This window comes from Cantharellus anzutake (assembly GCF_015039405.1).
Source record: "Cantharellus anzutake strain C23 chromosome Unknown EI90scaffold_3, whole genome shotgun sequence".
NCBI lineage: Eukaryota > Fungi > Basidiomycota > Agaricomycetes > Cantharellales > Hydnaceae > Cantharellus > Cantharellus anzutake.
In genome coordinates, this window is record NW_024066953.1 from 1,625,480 (window position 1) to 1,646,834 (window position 21,355).

The 21,355-nt window shown below is 49.6% G+C and overlaps 9 protein-coding genes across 9 annotated transcripts; 4 read left to right on the top strand and 5 right to left on the bottom strand.

The window, feature by feature from the left end:
* Positions 1–100: 100 nt before the first annotated feature.
* Positions 101–2,178, bottom strand: EI90DRAFT_1316349 (uncharacterized protein). The gene is made up of 4 exons (XM_039051660.1): positions 1,524–2,178; positions 652–1,435; positions 170–589; positions 101–109 (listed from the first exon to the last, which is right to left on the bottom strand). Coding segments are annotated over exons 1-3 (1,356 nt in total). The 5' UTR covers positions 2,095–2,178; the 3' UTR covers positions 101–109; positions 170–588.
* Positions 146–571, bottom strand: EI90DRAFT_2903961 (uncharacterized protein; the record flags this gene model as incomplete). Its single annotated transcript, XM_039054159.1, has 1 exon — positions 146–571. A coding segment is annotated over one exon (426 nt), but the record flags the coding sequence as incomplete, so codon positions are not given.
* Positions 2,179–2,843: 665 nt separating the features above from the next.
* EI90DRAFT_3285307 (uncharacterized protein) lies at positions 2,844–4,588 on the bottom strand. The gene is made up of 4 exons (XM_039066961.1): positions 4,112–4,588; positions 3,614–4,028; positions 3,412–3,519; positions 2,844–3,334 (listed from the first exon to the last, which is right to left on the bottom strand). Exons 1-4 carry the CDS (start codon positions 4,459–4,461, stop codon positions 3,158–3,160), a joined length of 1,050 nt encoding a protein of 349 aa, XP_038922853.1. The 5' UTR covers positions 4,462–4,588; the 3' UTR covers positions 2,844–3,157.
* A 144-nt stretch (positions 4,589–4,732) lies between these two features.
* EI90DRAFT_3285308 (uncharacterized protein) lies at positions 4,733–6,522 on the bottom strand. Its single transcript, XM_039066962.1, has 4 exons — positions 6,388–6,522; positions 5,643–6,339; positions 5,111–5,584; positions 4,733–5,048 (listed from the first exon to the last, which is right to left on the bottom strand). The coding sequence occupies exons 2-4, from the start codon at positions 6,302–6,304 to the stop codon at positions 4,907–4,909; spliced, it is 1,278 nt and encodes a 425-aa protein (XP_038922854.1). The 5' UTR covers positions 6,305–6,339; positions 6,388–6,522; the 3' UTR covers positions 4,733–4,906.
* A 7-nt stretch (positions 6,523–6,529) lies between these two features.
* EI90DRAFT_1315573 (uncharacterized protein) lies at positions 6,530–8,763 on the top strand. Its single transcript, XM_039051659.1, has 11 exons — positions 6,530–6,782; positions 6,838–6,885; positions 6,941–7,021; positions 7,075–7,147; positions 7,195–7,210; positions 7,272–7,278; positions 7,328–7,460; positions 7,507–7,549; positions 7,608–7,616; positions 7,672–8,562; positions 8,623–8,763. The coding sequence occupies exons 1-11, from the start codon at positions 6,602–6,604 to the stop codon at positions 8,674–8,676; spliced, it is 1,536 nt and encodes a 511-aa protein (XP_038922855.1). The 5' UTR covers positions 6,530–6,601; the 3' UTR covers positions 8,677–8,763.
* Positions 8,764–10,030: 1,267 nt separating this feature from the next.
* EI90DRAFT_2904655 (NAD-binding protein) lies at positions 10,031–11,349 on the top strand (the record flags this gene model as incomplete). The annotated part of the gene is made up of 6 exons (XM_039054176.1): positions 10,031–10,138; positions 10,195–10,386; positions 10,448–10,657; positions 10,721–10,914; positions 10,964–11,092; positions 11,151–11,349. The coding sequence occupies 6 exons, from the start codon at positions 10,031–10,033 to the stop codon at positions 11,347–11,349; spliced, it is 1,032 nt and encodes a 343-aa protein (XP_038922856.1).
* Positions 11,236–13,788, bottom strand: EI90DRAFT_3285311 (uncharacterized protein). Its single transcript, XM_039066963.1, has 4 exons — positions 13,347–13,788; positions 13,061–13,286; positions 12,956–12,978; positions 11,236–12,901 (listed from the first exon to the last, which is right to left on the bottom strand). The coding sequence occupies exons 1-4, from the start codon at positions 13,432–13,434 to the stop codon at positions 11,568–11,570; spliced, it is 1,671 nt and encodes a 556-aa protein (XP_038922857.1). The 5' UTR covers positions 13,435–13,788; the 3' UTR covers positions 11,236–11,567.
* On the top strand, positions 13,579–16,099 carry EI90DRAFT_2965315 (major facilitator superfamily domain-containing protein; the record flags this gene model as incomplete). The annotated part of the gene is made up of 12 exons (XM_039055518.1): positions 13,579–13,792; positions 13,856–14,003; positions 14,089–14,102; positions 14,161–14,586; positions 14,639–14,669; positions 14,720–14,783; positions 14,845–14,971; positions 15,025–15,205; positions 15,266–15,304; positions 15,354–15,468; positions 15,524–15,579; positions 15,649–16,099. The coding sequence occupies exons 2-12, from the start codon at positions 13,876–13,878 to the stop codon at positions 16,097–16,099; spliced, it is 1,632 nt and encodes a 543-aa protein (XP_038922858.1). The 5' UTR covers positions 13,579–13,792; positions 13,856–13,875.
* Positions 16,100–19,076: 2,977 nt separating this feature from the next.
* On the top strand, positions 19,077–19,514 carry EI90DRAFT_1316527 (uncharacterized protein). The gene has a single exon (XM_039051661.1). It carries the CDS (start codon positions 19,185–19,187, stop codon positions 19,428–19,430), a length of 246 nt encoding a protein of 81 aa, XP_038922859.1. The 5' UTR covers positions 19,077–19,184; the 3' UTR covers positions 19,431–19,514.
* The last annotated feature ends 1,841 nt before the right edge of the window (positions 19,515–21,355 follow it).

Genomic DNA, 21,355 nt, shown 5'->3' on the forward strand with positions numbered 1-21,355 from the left:
AGGGCGGATCTACGGTGGATGGATGGCCTGCTGGTGAGTCCTCCTCCAGTTTAACACCATCCTGACAGACAATCGGGTCGAGTAGCGCACCTGTCGTAGGCGCGTATGACTGCGTATGCATTAGCGGGAGTTAGTGATGGCGTAATTAACAAAACACCACGCTACTTACATATTTCTTGATCACTTTCTCTAGAGCGGTTGGAATGATCTTCCATGGAAAAACTTTCAAGTCCTTCTCAATATTCCGAGGTTTAGGTTCTCCGAATCCCATAATAAGAGCGAAGAAGGAGTCAATCCCTTTTCCTGGCTTGCTCTTCACTACCGTTTGAGGCTTGAAACCTTCTAGATTGCGTCGGATCCGATTCTTTTCCTCGATGCTGAAAGGAGAATCAATGATCATCTCGAGTAGGTAGATGAGATCGACTGAAGTAATAAAGCATTCGTCCGCATCGTCCCTATAGATGCAGGACACCACGATCGACGTGGGTTGGTACTCCTCAGGTGGAATAGACTTGAAAGCGAGATGAACGTCGGCCCCATCCTGACGACGCCAAAATTGCACGAGTCTCCGGCGACTAACAAAATCTTTCTCCGACCTTACAGAGGAACTACTAAATACGTATTGACCAGCATGTGGAAAAAAGTACGCACCATCCAAGAGCCATGTTATTCAAATCCCCCTTCATCAGAAGTCTAACTGGGTTTCTCGTTGTTCTTCGAGATGATAGCTGGCTGGTTCGAATTAGTGTAGACGGGATCAACGGTTTCCCGCTAATTGAGGTCCTAGCTCCAAAACCTCGTGGCCTGTGCGTACTCGCTGTAGACGAGGAGGCTTCCTGTTCCCCCTCCATTCCAAGATCGGGTGTGGACGTATCTGCAGAGTCCTGAGTCTGAACTGCAGAAGCTCTTCTTGAACGCCTCTGGGCGAGTGGAGTAGGTTTCCGTGGTAACGGGGATCGTTCACGGTATGGTGCTTGGGTCGAGTGGGGCGCTTGTGCCACAGGGGGGGTGGTATCGGTTTCTTGATGAAGAGGAAGGCGCATGCGCTCCTCAATCGGGCTGTTCTGCATCGCTGATGAGTCATGACCCGAACTAGGTGTTGAAGGTGGCGCTGGAGACGGGGTAGGGATATTGCGAAACATAGATGGCGCAAGCGCGTGCGGCATTCCCGGCAACGATGTCGATCGAGTGTCGAGAGACGGAGGCTGGGGTCTTATGGAGGAATCGTGGTGTGTGTACTGTGGAGAAGTGAACTGCCGATCTGGGTTTGGCTGCTGAACATGTTGTGTCAAACCCCGGTCAACAAATCGAGAATTCTGTACTTTATCTCCCCTTCTCCCCTTGGGTACCAGCTGTGAGTACGGCCCAGAAGGGGAACGCACGGCACGGTCTTCCGAAATTGGTAGGGGGGCTGTCGTGTTTCTCGGTGCTGCTTCTACAAGCAATTTAAGTTGATTCAGTGCATGAGGTGCGGGGCGAAAGCGCTGAGGAAGAAACGCGAACAGGGGGATGCTGAAACCTACCAGTATCCCAATACATGAAGACACCGATTTGGGCAGTGTCCAAAACAGCGTGGTTTGCCGTTAGCTGAACGCTGACAGGAACATGCGGCAGGGTTGACTGCCGCTTTGGAATAACGGATTGCAGCATAAATTTCATCTGCGAACTTGGCTGATGCAAATCCAACGGCTGCAATGCAACCAGAGTGTCCAGGGGGTAGTCACCAAAACATATACGAAAACCGAAGGGAAATGGTATCTGCGATTGGGTTGATTTTCCTTCCGAGGCTCTCGAGGCTGCGAGGTGTATTTGCCGTTGTAGATGGGGAGGGGGGACGAAGTCGAGACGTATCGTGAGTGGAATATTTGGCTCTCCCTCCTTGGGATGGAACTGCGTGATAGACATGGTACGGCGAGAAGATACGATAGGTTCAAAAGGCGAAGATGGTTCCGAATATGGGTCTTCATCGGTGCTCCGAGGTCCTTGCGCCCGTAAACGCTCGTCCGGAGCTCTGTCTGGAAGTCTCTGCCAAACCGAGAGATCAATTTCAGACGCAGAAGAGGGGCCTGGGGCAGGGCGGCCGTCTCCTTGCATCTCGATGAGGCTGGGAGTGATGTCTGAGATACGGCGCAAAGCTAAGGTGCAAGGGGGTATCTGGGTTAGAAGGCGTCCACGCAAGTGAAAAGGTAGGGGAGTGAGTCAAGGGGACGAAATGAAGGGTCTTTCCGCTTAAGATCGGGCGTACGCTGAATTAAGGACGAAAATATTAGGGATTGCAAGGAGTAAGGGCAATCGGCCTGGAGAATTACTTTGTGAGTTTGATATTTCAAAATTGCGACGCCTCAACGCCCGAAAGATGGCAGGGGATGTAAGGTAAGGTATCAAAAAGCGCCGAATGATTTAGTAAATCACAAAAACGCGTGCGATATGCTAGTAGAAATTAAGGTTTTAGGCGTCCAGGGAAAAACCGCTTCTCCAAACCTGTCCTTTGACAACCGATCGCCCTGACTGCACTCAGAAGACAGGCCGCGTTCACTGATAGCGGCCCTGTGGTCTCCAGGAGGATCAGGTGCGCTGACGAGGCGTGTTTCGACGATGGATCGACTGAATACAAAGCCTTGCACCAGGCGTGAGGACTGTACTCAATTCGGATTGCATCCGAAAGCATGGCGCCGATAATAAAGCAAGACCCTTTTTCGTATGCATTCAGTGTTGATCCAAGCTTCCTCGGACGGGAGATCTGGTCACGGCCAGATCTATGAGCGCATGGGATCCTACTCATTGCACCTCGAGGACGGCAGCGATTTTGCTGAGCGTTTTTTCGAGGTCATCCGTTTTATTTTCGGAGAGCCTTTTCCCGTGACCCCCCGCTAATTTCCATATCGGGATCATTTCTGGTTGCCATTTTCAAAGATGGGCGCCCGCAGCGAGCATCAAACGACAAAATTGATTTTGACTCAACTTAGGAGATTTTCGTGACTGTGTTGTCGGTGGCAGCGCAACAACAGAAACTCAAACGGTTTTGCCCTTCAGGAGTTAAATCGTTCCGTGGCAGAAACCGAGTCGTTATTGAGCTGAGGCACTTTCCTATCGACATCCCAGGATGCCGTTATTTCTATGGGACCAGCGTCTCGTTCCCAGTGATGGCATCATCCCATCAGTGGAAACATTCCATATGGCACGGCACCCATTTCGCTTTCTGCTCTTCCCCCACTCCCGCTACTTCCTCCTTCCATACACGTCCAACAGGGGGAAATCGCCCAGTTCTGGAAAGCAGCGCGCCACACACCCCGCACGCGTCCGTAAAAAGCGTGTCATATGTAGAAAGCAGGTCCTGAAATATACCCAATGCGTCATTGGAGATCAGCGGACATCGAACCCAAAGAGGGATAGCGTAAACCATTGACCGACCAGCATCAAAGGAATTGAGAAGCGGTCATAATGCTCGGTTAATAGAGTGGTGAAAAATTGTGACATCTGGTTATACACAATATGATCAGACGGTTCGTGAGGGAGCTTCTATGAACATCCACGCAGAACACAAAGGCATCAAAACGACAGGCATACCGCCATCAATAAACGCGCCTTGATAGGTGAAATCCGGGGCACTCACTTTTTCGCCAAGTGCCAGGCAATTAAGTGATATCACCCGCAACGGAACCTCATCTGACACAGGCGGCGATAATCGAACGTAGACAATAGACAGATCCGTTACTTCCACACGCAAAACAATAGATTCACGCTTATAGGAAGGATTTTGGCGTATCACGGATATGATTTCGGTGGTTTTGGACTGTGTGAGCAAGTGTTGACGTGCCCTGGGCGGAAACCATATTCTCAACTTGAGAACTTTCGGACGAACCGTGCTCGCCGTTCGGATAAATTGAGGGAGGCCCAACAGAGTGATCCGCTTGGATGAAGGCAAAGAGGAGAAACCGGCAATTGAGTCGGATAATGAAGGAATCAGAGAAGAATGTGGTGGGAGTAATTGAAGACCGTTTTTGGGTCTGCGAGGTTGTACTGGGGACCTGTTTTTTTGGGCGGGAAAGTTACAAGGTTCAACTTTCTGTAACAAATTTCGGAAATATCGGCGATAGACAGGAGAACGAACCGAGTTGGTGGTTTCTGGACACGCGTCGTTGTGGGCGTTTGCGGTATCCCGATAGACGTATCTGCCTTCACCACGGCAGGTTCTTCGATAAACGGATGGTTCTTATCACTCTCCTCTGATGCTCGAATAGCTTTTTGAACCCCCGCACTCTTCAGCGTGGTGGAAAAGCTATTTAACTCATTGAACGCCCGCCGAATGTCGAGGGGATTGGAAGAAAACAGTGCTCTAGTCAACTTCCTGGTAGATTGAAGCTGCTTCTCGACATTGCTAAGGGCATCCAGTCTTTTCTGGAGCTCCTCGATTGACTCAATGGGCTGAGGCTTGGGCGTTGATCCCGCAGGGCTGACCATTTCCAAGATGTCAACCCAACGATGGTGGCGGTGCACCAATAACCCTCAACAAGTTGTTTCAAAATTCATCATCAGGTTGATATGAACTCTGGCGACCCAAGTTCTCAATGCAATAAAATCCTTTTCCAGTTGAGACATATAAACAGTTGGGTGCCTTAGGTTGTCGAAAGCAATATCCCACCTTGATTACACCAGCGATCAGCCTGATATCAATACTGCTGGCCAAATACCCGGATCTCAGGCAATTAGAACTTCGGAAGAGGTCGCGAGTCTCGGTGAAGGCACTAGTACCATGCATCCGCATGGGGCTTCGATACATATATATCGACTACTGTACTATTAGTACGCTGTACATTAACAGTGATGCGGAACAAGCATTACACCCTTGTCATCTTGATATGGCTCATATAAGCTTTGTAAGTTGTCAAGATTGCAAAGGAGCATCCTAATTCCGCAGAGCCGCCTCCACATCCGCGTCAAGTGCATGGATGAGTAAAGACTTGATCATATCCTCCGGAGTCCTAACCGTCACAAGCCAGTGCCGAAGGACTCGGCGCAGCTCAGTCTCATTCCGACCCACTGTGAGACTTTAAGCGCGGCGAACATCAGTCAAACAAGAGCACGGACAAAGGTATTAGTCGCTACTTACTATCCCCGCTCATTCAATGCCACTCGGAGCTCTTCGAAATCAAGACGATCTCCGAATTCCTCATGCGTAAGTAGCCGGTCATCGTCGGAAATGTAACCGAGGTGCCTCAACAGTCGTCGGTTAACTAGAGAACGGGGCCCTCGGTCCGACAACCCGTACACTCTGCAAAATTCCTTGGGATCCACGGCGTAGCCTACTATCAGAGAGACGTACCTGCATATTGTCCATGCTAAGTCATTGTCGAGCCCGGCTACACCACGTCTGGAAGTGTCGGATGGAGTTGATGTGTTACTCGACTCGAGGAAGAACTTGGCTTGAACTAAAGCTTCAGCCCTCTTCTCTTCCTTCCGGCGGTATATGCGGTCAGCTTGCGCTGGTAGGATTGTGGTCGAGGGAAGCATGCCGGGTGCATATAGAACGATGAGCGGAAGGGCTTCCTCTAGGATGACTAGAATGAAGACGAAGGGCACGAGTCTGGGATTACATCGCAACTGAATCATTCTGTAAGGTATGAAGGCAAATTTATACTCACTTGCGTAGATCTCTCTTGTGCGTTCTAATAAACTGGGTTTCCCATCTTGTCATTAACGGCTCTGGCTTTCCCGCAGCTTTGCCTTCTCTAATACGTAAAAGAATGGCCCGCATGTGTTGGTGATTCCGGTATTGTGCCCTTAAGCCCTCCCAATAGAACTTGAATAGCTGCTTCGCTTGATGGACCAATTTAGAGAGTGTACTAGCCCCTTCAGGTGGGGGAGTCAAGATGCCATGTCTCTCAGCGTTTCTCAGATCCTTCCCGACTTGATCCAATATGGGTGATGGGCCATTGGGAGGAAGAATAATCGTGGGTGGGGGTGTGAAATTAGAAGTTGGGAGCGATTTCTCTTTTGCGGATACGGGATGCTCAACATGGCCGGAAGGTGAGGATGGAGGAACAGCTGACGGGCTGTCTTTTATGGGGGCTGGGCGAAGCTCTATCTTTCTTGACTTGGCTGGCGTCGAAAGTGGGAAAGAGTCCAGAGGCACATCAGTAGTATCTTTCTGGGTGATTGAAGGCTTTGCGTTGACGGAACCACATGCCGGGCTGGTATGAAAGGAGCGAGTGTTTAGAAGGTGAAATGTTAGGAAAATTCTAGGGGCTGAAATGTATTGGCGGCGACGCGTCCGAAGCGAGGGGCAGTGACGATTCTTGCGCATCCATCCGATGCTAATCTGCGCTGTGCCGTGCGACTGAGTGCCAAGTCAGAGCAGAGCAAAGTCAGACTGTTACAGACCCACATATCTAGCCTTTGCTGGCGCCATATGGCCCGAATCATCCGAGGCCTTCCTGCTTGTGCAGCGACCCTATTGTTGGGCGTATTCGTAAACGATGGACACGCGTTCCTGACTCGTCCGTGGCGGCCGCCAAGTTGAATTCTTTTCAAAGAACACGTGACTACAGTCTGCAAGCCAAGCCACATTCAAAGTCAAAGGGCGCATCAACATCTTCTGGCGATGACGAGGTATCAAGATGATGATGATGATTGGGAGGATGATAAGGACCAACTAGAATCCTCCGCCGGCGAAGACTACGAAGAGGATGAGGATCACGTTGGGGACGCTTCGCGCAGCAACACATTGATTGGGGAACTCGAGGAGCCGCGACCTGCAAATTACTCTGGACAAACGCTATATAGTGGGCTTTTTTTTTTTTAATTCTATCCTCTTGCCTTAATTTTTTTTTCCATCAGGGATGATGATGGAGGACGACATAGACCTGGATCCCGATTATCAACGAGGTTCGTGGCCTATCCGCCTGACTCCCCTGCACGTTTTCTGATCCCCTCAACATAGCTGTCGTATGGTCTGAAGCCGCCCAGTCCAAAATCATTGAATCCTGGATAAAGCGTTTTCATGTGCCTGAGATTCTCTTTCGTTCGTGCCCCGGGACTTTTTATCCCCGACCTGTTCTAATTTCGTCTCAATAGGAGTCATCGCGCATCGGGACGGAGAGAGACGCGTTTGTATTGATGGGAAGCAAAGACTAACATCTCTGAGGAAGTGAGTTCTGTTTTTGGTTCACATAGTAAGATGACAAACTTGGTTAGGTTTTTCGATGGGGAGGTCGGTTTCATTCTCCGCGGTGCCGAAATTGTTCGCTGACGCCACTCAACTTCCTCATTAGATTCCATGTAAGTGCTGCCGCTGAAATCAGAGCGAATCTGCTGATTCGCGGTGTAGACATCGACGAAAAGACAGGGAAAAGGTATTATTACAAGATGCGAGCAGTGCACCAGTCGCGGAAGGTCAAGCCATTGGAACTATCGATTGCTCTGAAAAAGCGAATGGAGAATAAGCAGATTCGCTGTGAAGAGTAAGTGGCCAGAGCCGAGGTATATCTTTCCTGACTTTGGTCCTAGGTACCATCATATCACGGAGGCGCAGGAAAGAATGCTTTTCGAGGTAAGCAAGTTCCTCAAGCCACTTTCAATGGCCCGGCTGACCGTCCACTTTGTCCTAGCGAGTGCAAGTAAGCATCAAATATCGGTATTATTTACGAGCATCTCGATCTAACTCTACATCAGAGAGGAATGACCCTAACACCGGCAGAGAAGCTGAGAGCCCACAACAGCCCTTGGTCGAAATATTTGAATTCAGTTCTCCAAGAACAAGTCCACGACACCTCGCTCTCCGAATTAATCAGCTTCAATCCTGCGCGTAATGCCGAATTTTTGGCTCTTGTCCGTCTCTGTTTCATCATGGTGCATGGATTGGATCTTCCCCGACCGCCGACAGATGCTGCGTTGTCGACATGGCTCTCCAAAAAGGGTAGACCAACTGATTTTTTCAAAGAACAACTGAGAAAAACGATGGATATATTCAATTATATTGCGACTAGCAAGGACTTATGTTCTAAGGCTTTTTGTTCCAGCAAAGAGCTCAAGCCACCCAAGGGCGCCGTTTCCAAGGCTTCACGACCCAGATATTCACCAGTTGAATGGGTCTTAACGGCATTGTTAATTGCCAGACACACGAAGGAAACCCCCCAAAAGTTGGCTGATGCCATCCGGAATTTCCGAGAGGAGCTGAATAGGTTTCACTTTGGCGAGAAGAAGTTCAATGGAAAGGTGTTCGATCGCTTTCGCAGTTGGGAGTTTAGCGAGTTCGGTGAGGCAACTCCATCCCCGCGCAAACGCAAACGGAAGGGCGAAGAAACGGATGACGATTCGGACGATTTATATGAGGAGCGAGACGTTCTCCCTGCGAGTCAGGGCGTCGTCTCAGTAAAGGAGGTCAAGAAAACTGTCCGCAAGTTCTCATCATCCAGGCCACGGTCTTCTGGCTCTATCTCGACCCCTACACCCGCCAAGAGGCACAAGGCGAATGGAGAAGGGCTTATTCAGCTCATTCCTCCTATACCATCTTCATCTTTTGTGGGACATTCGATGGACTGGGTGACAGTTACCACACCACCGGTGAGATGTTGCCCGGGAGGTGCACCGCTTTTCGTTTCTGACGCTTCTTCATCACAGCAGATGGGGTTAGAGGGAGTTGACTTTGGGCAACCCAATGATCTTCTCATGAAATGAAAAGATTGCGCCGCGAAGCTTCTCGGTTTCTCGGCTTATGCTTTGCTTCTACCTTCGACGTCTTGATGTTTATAATCTAATTTTACTATCGTTTGTCAAGCACTTCATGTATACGCCTGCCACTTGTTCTGTGTGCGCTTGTTCCTTTGCTGAATTACGCAGAATTGCTTCGAAATGAGACTTGTGTGCTCCCAGTTCCCAGTGCTTACCGCGTCCGCTGCATGCTTCAGAATATCTGGCTGTCTTCTCGTACGTCGTACCCGCCTACGGCTCTTCGCATACTGATCATCGGCGTATGCTCAGTTTGCAGGTCTCAATCGTCGCCTTTCAAGCTTTGCTCCTGAACTATTTTCACATTATTATGTTCGGTACGTTGTCTCAATTTCTTTTTTCTAGCGTCTGCTGCGCGCATCGGCCTCCGTGCCTACGCTGTCAATCTTGCCTTAGCGTCCGCCGAACGCCTCGGCTCCCATGCCTGTACTCTATTCGGTGCATCTTCACGATCTAATTCGTGGTTTTTTTCTTTTTGCGCCTTTGAGTGTGCCTAGTTTTTTTGTTTTAACCTTTTTTTCGTTTTTCGGCTCTTCCTGAACTCGCCACCTCCGTGTATTTATGTAATCCGGGTCACTCAAGGTCGCGTCATGTCTGGAACAAACGGAGTTATGACGGAGTAACGGATTTAGCTACAAGCGCTTGATGTATCATGGCCAACCCGCCATCTGCCACGGTCTCTAGGCTTGCATCCAAATCTAAAGTCTCTCGTGTTAAGAGATCTTCCATCTCTGTTTCTAGCACTAAGTGGCGCACACCCTGGATCCAATAAAGATCCCACATGGCATCACGCGTCTAATTGAAGATATCTTCCCCTGCAAGCTTACACCTTGAAAGCAATAAATCTTTTGAGAAGAATGTGGGAGTGTTGATATTCAACTCAATCGGGCAGTTCCATTATCTGTCGATCCGGAAGTCATGGCGGGCGCAATTGGTGGTCTGTTAGAGCACGAATCTGACCGGAGATCCGTGGCAAAACGATCAAAAGCAACATGCCACATAGACAACAGCTGCGGTCTGAGCACTCGGGAAATGCTTCCACGCTGCTCACTCGTTGCTTAGCAACCTTGGAACGGCTCGCTTTATCCTGAGTCTCCAGGCGGTCGGACCCGCACCTGGATTCTCCCATGGCATATGTGCGGCATTGGCAACAAAATGTGGCACGCAATATTAATCTTATGACGCTTCCATCAAATCTGGCAACCGAGACGGATGTATAAGCATGTTTACATCTTTCGATCCTCCCGACTAGTATTCCCCAGCAAGACTCTCTAGTGGACCAATACCATCCAGCTTTGACGATATGCCGATCAATCACGCTATTCAGATCTACAAGACAGGCGGACCTGAAGTTATCGAGTTGAATAAGATCAGTTTCCCCTCACCGAAACCTGATGAGATCCTGATATCTGTCGAATGAGCTGGCGTCAATTTTAGTGAGGGCTTTTTCCTGATCTTCTGGTGTAGCTCACTTACAATATTTATGGTACTTCAGTTGATACGTATTTTCGCAGGGGAATATATCCAGTCACCCAGTTTCCGTATACCCTCGGTGCCGAATTAGCGGGAAAGGTTCTGGCTTTACCTACGTCTGAAGAAGTTTTAAACGATAAGGAGTATAAGTCACACAATCTCAAAGTTGGAGACAACGTTGTTGCGGTATGTTGCATGCCTTGCCTCTCTGCTACTGCGTAATAACGTCCCTACGAAACGCATTCAGCGTCATACTTCGGGGTTCTCTAGGTATCGAGCAGTTCCTTGGACGCAAGTTGCACCACTTCCAGAAGGAGTGTCCACGCGACTCGCAGCAGCAGCCTGTATCTCTGGCCTCACGGCCTTGACATTCCTCAAAGAAGCCTATACAGTCAAGCCGAATGATTGGATCCTCATTCATGCAGCAGCTGGTGGATTCGGCATTCAAGCTACTCAGGTAACGCGCCAAATCTTCCTGTCGTTTCTCTGTGTCATTCCGAATGACTTTGCCTTCCTCTAGCTTGCAAAGAAGTTTGGGGCGCGTGTCATCGGAACGGTTTCAACACCTGAGAAGGCCTCACTTGCAAAGCAGCATGGCGCTGATTACGTCATTAATCATACCAGAGAGAATGTCGTGGAGAAAGTATTGGAGTTTACAGGGGGTGCAGGTGTGCAAGCAGTTTATGACGGAGTTGGGAAGGACACGCAAGTACCGTTGCTTTCTATGGGTGACTCTTCCCAGCTTATCCAGAGGAGAATTTAGATGGGATGATAACTTCAGCCTCATCGCCAGGAAGGGAACGATCGTGTCGCTGGGAAACGCGAGTGGCGTCGTTCCTCCATTTTCACCACTGAAGCTTGTGACGAAGAACCTCAAGCTGTGTCGTCCAACGTATGTTCATCACTTCACATCCTCTCGTCACATTAATCATATGAATAACTCCTCACAGTGTAAACACCTACCTCGTCACTCCGGAGGAGAGACTCTCCCATATACCAGAATATTTCAATTATCTGGCAGAGGGAAGTGTTAAGGTTGTGATTCATAAGGAGTATCCATTTTCCGCTGAAGGGGTACGTCAGGCGCAGGAAGACCTGATGTCCCGTGGAACCGTCGGCAAATTACTGATTAAAATTCGCAACGACTGATGCAAGGGAAGCATGCTAAAAACCCATGTTTGTCAAGGCCGACGCTGCGTCGCGTATCGGCCCTCCTGTACTGTAAAGTCACCAACTTAAAAACGTAATTGCACAATCGGCTCAAATTTGATCACAAAGAGAGTCTTCGCCCCAAGGAGACCGGCAACGATATCGATATATATGGGTAGTGCTGACACATCAAACTACCAGTGGTCAGCGGGAGAGATTTAAGTATCAAATCTCCAAATATTCACGCCACCACGACGTGTATCGGTTGCCACAATCCGACGCTCGTCAAATGTCACAACGACAGGTCGCCCCTCGGCCACGGCCCGGCCTCCAGTATCCCCCTTGCCTTCACCGTCCTCGTCCGCCCAACTGGCGCCACCAACCTCGACAGCCCAACCCTCTTCCAGATCCCAAACACGCACAACTCCTTCCTTACCCAAGCTCACACACCTCCCATCCGTCACTTTTAACCCTGAAATACCGGCCGTATGTCCGTACAAATTATGTTGATAAGTCAGTGACATTGGCGTAGCATTCGAACTTGTTGAGGGTGGCCGATAAAGGCGGTAGACTTGCAACACTCCGTCCTCGCTCCCTAAGACAACCCACTTCCCGTCAGTCTGAACACCCGCCACCTTCCCTACTTTTCGATCCCATTGCTCCATCGCCAGCTCGGCCTGATGCCGCAAAGTACTGACTTTAGGCTCGGACTCAGGATCCTGACAAGATGAGGGGGAAGTAGGAGCCTCGAACCAACCGAAAGGCGTATTGGCAGACGCCATTCGAGTTGATGTAACACGGGCGAATGTGCCTGAGCTGGAAGAGCCAGGTGGCAAGGCCTGTTCGTTCAATGAGATGGATATCTCGCAAGCGCCAGCCGTGAAGTGGGCAGGGAAGACCGGCACTGAATAGGCGACAACAAGCTTAAAAGTCGATTTATAGGTTCGTGTGAGAGACATAGAAGAAGGTGGGAAGGATGTGTAGGAATGAAGCGAGTGTTGAAGTATAGGACGGAGTGGTGGCGAGGATTGAAATCCCCCGTCTGAGGGTGGGGAAACAACCGTTGGAAGATAGTACACTAGAATGTGAAAGGCTTCGGAAAGGGCAACAAGCAAGGGATGATGATAGGCGGACGAGACGATATTAGATTGTCTAAGACGAGGTGCAAAACCTTCCGAAGAATGGGCTCCCAGATGGTACAGTTTACGACTGAGACCGTGTTCAGGCCCTTGCTCCGGAACATGAGGGAGGAATGTTGTTGAAATTTCACAGACTGAAAAGACTCCGACCTCATGAAAATATGCGAGTCTCAGCACATCTGGAGGTGCATTTGGGGACTGATCTAATGCAATGCTGGTTACCAAGGATCGCTCATCAGGATCGCCCAGGCCCGGTAAGAGCCCTGAGACCGAGGGATCATTGGCGGCGAAATGCGCTACTACGCGGTTGCGGATTGCAATACTCGTCAATGGCCCAGACAATGCCGCAGCTCGTACAAGGTTGTCTTGGTCATGCGTCTGGTTGCCCTGAACATGTAATTTTGTGCAACGACCTAATAAAGCAATGAGCTCCACTTGACTTGAAGTTCGGAGTATCGGTAGCTCACCTTGCTCCCAGTTCCATGCAATCCTGAGGACAAACAGTAGGTGCGCACAATTTCAATACCACTGTTCCATCCGTGATGCGGTAGCTCCTGAGGAATGATATTTACCTATACAATGTCTTCCAATTTTGGCGATGAGCCTGTCGCAGCGTCAAGCCGGCTCGTCGCGGAAGTTTTTTGATAGCCCTTCCATTATGATCCTCGCCATCCGGCCCTAGAGAGGGGTAAAGAATCCCCCTCCCACCTCGCAAGCGTCGAGAAGGATGTTTCTCAAAGAAAAGGATCTTCCATAGGTGATTGTCTGAGCTAAGTCTGCAAAAAAATTTATTCACAGCTTAGGGTTGCCTTTGTGTTAGTGGTTGCACGAGATGAGACGTAGTGACCATCTACGTACCTTGTACTCGACATAAGTCGCATGCATCCAGCCAGGAAAAGATTTGTAGGACCACCTCTTCCACGACCGGAAAACCTTGCTGTTCCATCTTAATGGCTCGCTGTAGCTGGCGCACGCTAACTGAGTGATTGGCTTCTGCTCTTAACGCGGGACAAAGTCCCAGGCCTGGCTATTCAATTCGATCGGGCATTTCCGTTATCTGTTTATCTCCAAATTAATTATGGCTCGCTCGGGGCAAAAGAGCAAATGCGACCTTGCCCCGTAGACGACAGCCGCAGTTCTGGAAGTGCTTCCCTAACCATTAGTAAATTTGGGATGGCTCGCTTCACTGATCCGAGCGTCCGGTGTGGGACCGCACCGGATTCCGCCATCGCGTGTATGCAGCATCGGCACCAAAAAGCGGCACGCAATTTTAATCTCGTTTGAGAGCGTTTATGTTGACGATTGTGAGATGATTGAATATTTAAGGGGGGGGGGGGGGGCGAAGTTGTTGACCTCCGAGTCTCCAGACACTACTAACAGAATAGCAATGGACCTACGCGACGAAAAGACTTCTGGAAAAGACGCCATCGAGGAACTACCCTTAGCTCGCGACCAGGAGGAGGTGAAAGCTCGTGGTAGTTGTAAGAAGAGCGAGACACATGAAATCCCCCAAAAGTACGCCGATCTTTTGGCGTCGAGTACCCTATGTCATCCTTTGCACTCTTTCCCACCTTTTCCCTCATCCTTTGCTCATCACCAGCAACTTTAAGATTGGTACGTACACTTGCGTCTGAAGAAGTCTCCTACATGTCCTCATTGACAACTTGGTCAGTCTTCCCTGGCTTCATGCTGCGCGTCTTTCTTGCAGCCTTGGATCAAACTATCGTGAATACCGCTGTCCCTAAAATTGTCAAAGACTTCAATGTCTCGTCAGGTTATTCATGGATCGGATCAGCGTACCTCCTCACATCTGCCTCCCTTTCACCGCTCTATGGAAAATTGAGCGACCTAATCGGTAGAAAGAAAGTTCTTCTGGCAAGTGTAGCCATCTTCATGATCGGAAGTGCTTTGTGTGGTGCCGCACAGTCGTTTATGATGCTCTCTGTTTGTCGAGGTGTTCAGGGGATTGGAGGCGGCGGCATCCTTCAATTAGTCAATATAACGCTTGGCGATATTGTCCCCCTTTCTGAGAGAGGGAAGTGGATTGGATTCATCGGAGCTACGTGGGGAATTGCCAGCGTTCTAGGCCCATTAATCGGTGTGTTAGAGAACCCTCGACTGGATAGTCTCAGAGTGACGATCTGATGCAGGTGGAGCGTTGACTGACGGCGTATCATGGAGGTAGGTGCTGAAACCGAATAGCATCTCCCGAGCAAATATGAATCTCATAGGTGGTGCTTCTTCATTAATTTGCCAACCGGAGGAGTTGCGGCCTTCCTATTATCCTTCCTCAAAGTATGTGGTCCATGATTCCGCGGTCGCTACTTCCGAATGCCGGTATCAACACGCTATACAGCTCAACCCACATCAGCAACGAACAATGAAACAACACATTCAAACCTTCGACTTCCTGGGCCTCTTCCTGATTGTGACTGGGGTCGTCCTTCTTCTCTTCGGCTTTAACTCGAGCCAGCTTTCATGGAGTGCGTAAAGTCATTGGCAATTGGATATATCCGATTAATCTGGAAACTACCAGCCTCAGAGACGATTGTTCTGCTGGCAGTTGGTGCTGTCCTCATAATCTTTGGAGCTATTAATGAAGTTTTTACAAACCGGGAGCCAGTCCTTCCCCCTCGCTTGTTTGGGACTCGGACAACAACGGTCCTTCTTGCGAGCACATTCACCCATGCCGTATCTTTCTTCAGCGCGTCGTACTAGTATGTAATGGATATTGAACTAGCGCAATTGTACCCCTGAATTGTGATTGAATTTCCCAGCCTTCCACTATACTTCCAAATATTGGGTTCATCTGCTTTGTGCGTTCTGTTTTGGCCGTGGAATCGCCTAATTGACCTCACATACTAGAATGTCAGGTATCCTGATGATTCCGTACTCATGTGGAGCCGCTATCGTTGGCATCATATGCGGCCAGGTCGTCGCTCGTGTTGGGAAATGTCGGGAGGCGATATGGTTCGGTTATGTTGGTCTTGGTTCCCACCTTGTGGACGCATGAATCACGAATCCCGTTGAACTAGGGTTTTATGGCGTTAGGCTTTGGTTTAATGATAATGCTGGATAATGATTCAAGCATGTATGTGTCAACCTTCAAATAGCCATATATTCGTGCGCAAAAACTGACTCACAGTACTGTTTGATTCAGAACTCAGCAAGAGATTTGCCTCTGTATCGCTGCCATTGGGACAGGGTGTTTATTCCAAACTCCTCTCATCGCACTCCAAGCTGCTATGCCTCTCAAGGATATGGCAACAAGTACGAGCGCATTCACACTCCTCCGTATGCTTGGAGGAACAATAGGAATTTCGGTCGGAAATGCTATCTACTCGTCAGAGTTGGAGAAGAGGCTAAGACGGATCCCAAGTATTGAAAGTTTCTTGAATGGGCAAACGGTCCATCAATTGACTAATGACATCAGCAAAAGTCCGTTATGCTCCGGAGCATCAAGAGTGGCTGGAGCATGTGGGAGACAAAACAGCAGATTGGGCACTCCTGGAGCCAATAGTGTTCTCCTGGGAGGGGGTTCAGGAGCAGCTGGGAGTGGTGAGGAGTATGTAATGTGCCAGGAGCAGTGGGAGGAAAATTTTGGTCTCTAAAAAGTTGAAAAAAAAAATTTAGGGAAAAATCAAAAAAAAATTCAGGAACTATAGTGCCTTTAAAGTGCTTTCAGGACATATAATTATTTGCAAAATTGAGGAAGAAATAATGGAGAAAAATGGAAAATACTTTCGGAGACCCGAGAAATAATGAGAACTGGATTGATGGGAAAGTCTGAAAATTGAATAGGAAAGTGAGGGGAAGCCTTGTAAGCATTGTTATTTTCTGCTGTTCTGATTTTTCCTGATTGTTCTTGATCTCACTCCCAGCTGCTCCTGGACCCTCTGTTAGACACTGGTCCGGGGTCGGCACCGAAGGTCGCCGATGCGGGCCGCTATTGGCCGCAATGGCCGCGATGCCTTAGACAAGGCCCGAGGGTAGGGCATTTGGCCTCAGCGACTCTAAAGGAGCACTGTGCCCCCTAGTTGTCTCTTGGCCCTCATTTCGGACTCACTGGGGTTGCCTTGTTGGGGTCAGGACTTAGGGGTCGTGGTCACATCGATATTAGAGCTAAGGTACAATTGTCACGACCATGCATTCCGGCCCGTTAGCTGCCCGTCCCGATGCTGCCCGAGCCTATTCCCGCTGTGCGAGCGTGAGCACGAGCCCCGACCTCAGCCCTATCCTCCCTGAGGGCTCCCTGCTCACTCCCTCACTTGCCCCTAGGCTCCCCTACACTTGGCCGACTCCCCCACAGCCACACCGACCTCCCTGCCCCGAGTCCGCCTCTGGCACCGACCTAGCGTGACTCCGCGACATCGCCTACTCCGCTATGATACCATCGCCGCTATCGCGGCCCTACACCCCTTCGTTTATTTATCTGTTATTGTTTGTTTTGACCCTCGGTCATTGCCGGCCGCTGTGCGGCCAACCCCGCTCGTTGTTCCTATTTGCTTCCGGACCCTTCGGCCTTCGGCCCGGGTCCGCTTCTATTCATTCTATCTTCATATATATATCCTGTATACTACATTATAGTACCTCAGCTCTAATATCAATGTGACCACGACCCCTAAGTCCTGACCCCAACAAGGCAACCCCAGTGAGTCCGAAATGAGGGCCAAGAGACAACTAGGGGGCACAGTGCTCCTTTAGAGTCGCTGAGGCCAAATGCCCTACCCTCGGGCCTTGTCTAAGGCATCGCGGCCATCGCGGCCAATAGCGGCCCACATCGGCGACCTTCGGTGCCGACCCCAGACCAGTGTCTAACAACAATAAAGTATCATACAGGATATATATAGGAAGAAGAAATGAATGGAAGCGGACCCGGGCTGGAGGCCGAAGGGTCCGGAAGCAAACAAGAAGAAGGAGCGGGGTTGGCCGCATAGTGGCCGGCAATGACCGAGGGTCAAAACAAACAATAACAGATAAATAAAGGAAAGAGCGTAGGGCCGCGATAGCGGCGATGGTATCGTAGCGGCGCTGGACTCGGAGTTGGGCCGGAGTCGGGCGCGGGGATGATAGCGGCCCTGTAGGGGCCAAGTGGGCGGGGTAGGGGAGTCGCGCTGGGCAAGCAGGGAAGTGAGCAGGGAGTCCTCAGGGAGGATAGGGCTGAGGTTGGGGCTCGTGCTCACGCTCGCATAGCGGGAACGGGCTCGGGCGGCATCGGGACGGGCGGGGAACGGGCTGGGATGCACGGCCGTGACACCCTCCCAGGAGCTTTCAGGAGCTTCCAGGAGTATTGAGGAGCAGCTGGGAATGAGACCAAGAAGGATCGGGAAAAATCAGGACAGCAGAAAATAACAATGCTACAAGGCTTCCCCTCACTTTCCTATTCAATTTTCAGACTTTCCCATCAATTCAGTTCTTGGGTCTCCAAAAGTATTTTCCATTAGCTGCTCCTGGACCCTCCCAGGAGCTTTCAGGAGCTTCCAGGAGTATTGAGGAGCAGCTGGGAATGAGACCAAGAAGGATCGGGAAAAATCAGGACAGCAGAAAATAACAATGCTACAAGGCTTCCCCTCACTTCCCTATTCAATTTTCAGACTTTCCCATCAATTCAGTTCTCATTATTTCTCGGGTCTCCGAAAGTATTTTCCATTTTTCTCCATCATTTCTTCCTCGATTTTGCAAATAATTATATATCCTGAAAGCACTTCAAAGGCACTACAGTTCCTGAATTTTTTTGATTTTTTCCCTAATTATTTTTTTCAACTTTTTAGAAGTCCCTATTTTTCAAATTTTCCTCATTTCCCTCTATATCCCCCCCTCATCCCCCCCTCATCCCCCCTCATCCCCCCCTCATCCCCCCTCATTCCCCCCTCATTCCCCCCTCATTCCCCCCCTCATTCCCCCCCTCATTCTCCCCCTCATTCTCCCCTCATTCTCCCCCTCATTCTCCCCTCATTCTCCCCCTCATTTCCCCTTCATTTCCCCTTCATTTCCCCCCTCATTCTCCCCCCTCATTCTCCCCCGTTTCCCCTCCCCCATATTCTGCCAGCCCGAAAGTGATTAAGTTGCCAGATTAATCATATATCAGGCCATAAATTTTGATTGTGTATTGGTGAGTCTCAGTGTCCTTGATATATAGTATAGTGTTTGATCTAAATGTTAAGCAGTGTTGTGTTGTGTTAGTCTTGTGGTAGGAGGTATTCATGGGGGATCTTCCCTCTTTTTTTCCTTTTCATTTTCAAATGCTCCAGGAGCTCCCAGAAGCTTCTCACCCCTATACACTTTGAAGCATTTAAATTGTATTTACTGGATATGTTTGTGCACAAAGCAATGCTCCAGGCCCTCCTGGGAGTGCCCTGGAGTACCTAGCCAACTCCGGAGGAAATGGGCTGTTCCTGGACCGGCCAATCTCCTCCTGATTCTCCCAGTGCTCTTGATACTCCGGAGCACTCAGGAGCATAACAATTTTTTGCTGATGGATGTGAAGGGCTTGACTCAGATTCAGGTATGTTGGCTAGGCTTCTTACTCAGTTCCATTTCCAAATGATTTTCGTCCATAGCCCCCATTTCTCAGGTACCAAATTCTCAAGGCGTACACGAAGAGTGTGGCATTTATTTGGTATGTTGTTTAGGTTTGAGCTGCTATTTCTATATCTTAGATAACACGAATGTCCTAGGCTCGTCTACACTCCTATCATGAGTGTTACCTTTGTTTCTGGTGTGTGCTCCTCGAAACTGACTAGTACGCAGCTTATAAGCCGACTACTTCCAGTCCTGTTCGTTCGAGAATATTCGTTAAGCCGGAACATCGTTCGAACTTGGAGAGAAGCGAATCAGGCCGGTGAAACTACGCGTCCTGTATTAGAAATTACTGAGTCGCCAGCACCACAAAATGGTGCTTCATCTGCAGTTCATGCCTCTGAAGATGTCGAACACTGTTAAAAGCTTGGAAGAGCTAAATTAGTTTCTGTTATACTGATTTGTGCTGGGAAATTGATGATTGTCGTCATAACTGGTGGTGCGCTGTCTATCGCAGGGAAAGTCTGCTACTCTCCCCCCTTTGGAGACCCTCGGAAAGAGCTGACGGAGAGAAAGATATACACGAAATGGGGATGAGTCGATGTTCGAATAAGTTCCACTTCCTGCGTGTCAGAACCCTATCATCTGGCATAAGCCTGCCGAAACACTCTTGTAGCGCACCTGGGGAAAGGAAACTAATTTTAAAAAAATAGTGCCAGCATTTGGTGACAGGAAGATTCCCGATGCGTTCAGCATATGATCGAAGAGGTGCATAACCAGATGAAAGACTCCAACTTGGGACATGAAGCTCTGGGAACTGTTGAACGAAGAATAACCAACTGGCGTAAAGTGAAGCCACTGAAGTCAAGAGCTCTGCCACAAATATCCCACATATGTACATCTCGAGTGGTCTTGGAATACATTCAACCGAATACCACAGTGCACATCTTGCATCAGATTCCTTGCATGTTTAACAACATCATCATTCATTAGCGGGACTGCCCCCATCCCCGACCACAGACCGCCTTTATAAAGCGTAGAAGTCTGAGACCTAGGCCAAATCTTCCCTTAGAGTGTCTCCCTTGCAAGCCCGCCAGCCCCCGAGCCCAGTGACCGCACCGCGAAGTGAACCACTGGGCTGATGTTCAGGCGTATGTTGAATTGTCGAGAATGGTTGGAGGCGGATGATCATGTAGGGCGCCTCGTTATGTGTGGATTGCCCTACGCGGACGCGTGGACCGGGGATGGGAAAGAGACACATGATTAAAGGATGACGTGTTGAGGAAAATGAGTGACCCTAAACCTGGACGTGGAATTACCGGGAGACATATCACAGTTATGCTAATGATATCCGAGCGAGCCGGCCCAGATCGGGCGTGACTTGCCCATTGCTGGGGAGTGGATGCAATGGTGTACGCAATTGGAGTGCATACGGGATTGGATACACGTAGTTGTTTTACAGTTTGAGATGAAATTCAGGAAACACCAACAACACATCCTGCGGAGAGCAGAACGTGAGCGCTCATTCTTGGTTCGATCAAATGCTGATTTCCCGAACGAGAAAAGAGCGGACCGAGCGGCAAGCATCATGCAGGCGTAGAATTAAGTCCGAACCACGAAAGAAAGGAAGCCGACAGGGGAAACCAAAACAAGGGCCCCGTACGCAAAGTTGCTTGTAGAAGCCACCTGTTCACACAGACCATAGAGCTCAAGCGAGAGTACCGCAAAGCTGAAAAAGATTAGGTAGCCCCCATTGTGGACGACGACAAGTGTGCAAAATCAAAAGTTACAGTGCTTTAGTTGAAGGGGTGAGCGGACTGTACGGGGACTGTTCCGAACACTTCAGTTCCATCTCCAAAAATTTGCTTGGCGTCATCATACCCATTGCTGATAAACACACGCACGGTCCTGCACGGTCAAAACTCCAAGAATGACAACCCCAATGCCTTAGGATCGGGACAGAGGATCCCAAACTGACGTCGTGCGGATAAGAGCCTTAAAAGTTCATCACTGAGGGGCGAGTGAAATCGGATATTTCCTGGTAAAACACGCGAGCACACGACTCAGAGCCTATAAGAATCGGCGGAGTATACGAATCCAAAGATGCGCCCCGAGACGAGATGGTGGGAGGGAGACGTATCCATGTTTGAGTCCACAACGATACGCCCAGTCCCGTGTACAAAAGATCAGGATGTTCCATGAGTTTGCTTCGCCGAGTGCTGAGGTTTCCATTTTGTGGAGCCAAGTCCTCCACACTTCTTAGATTCGTCAATGTATTACAACGGCGACTTTCTCTGAGATGACGATAGCGCGAGAAAGACTTTGCGAAGACAGGAGAATCGCCTAAT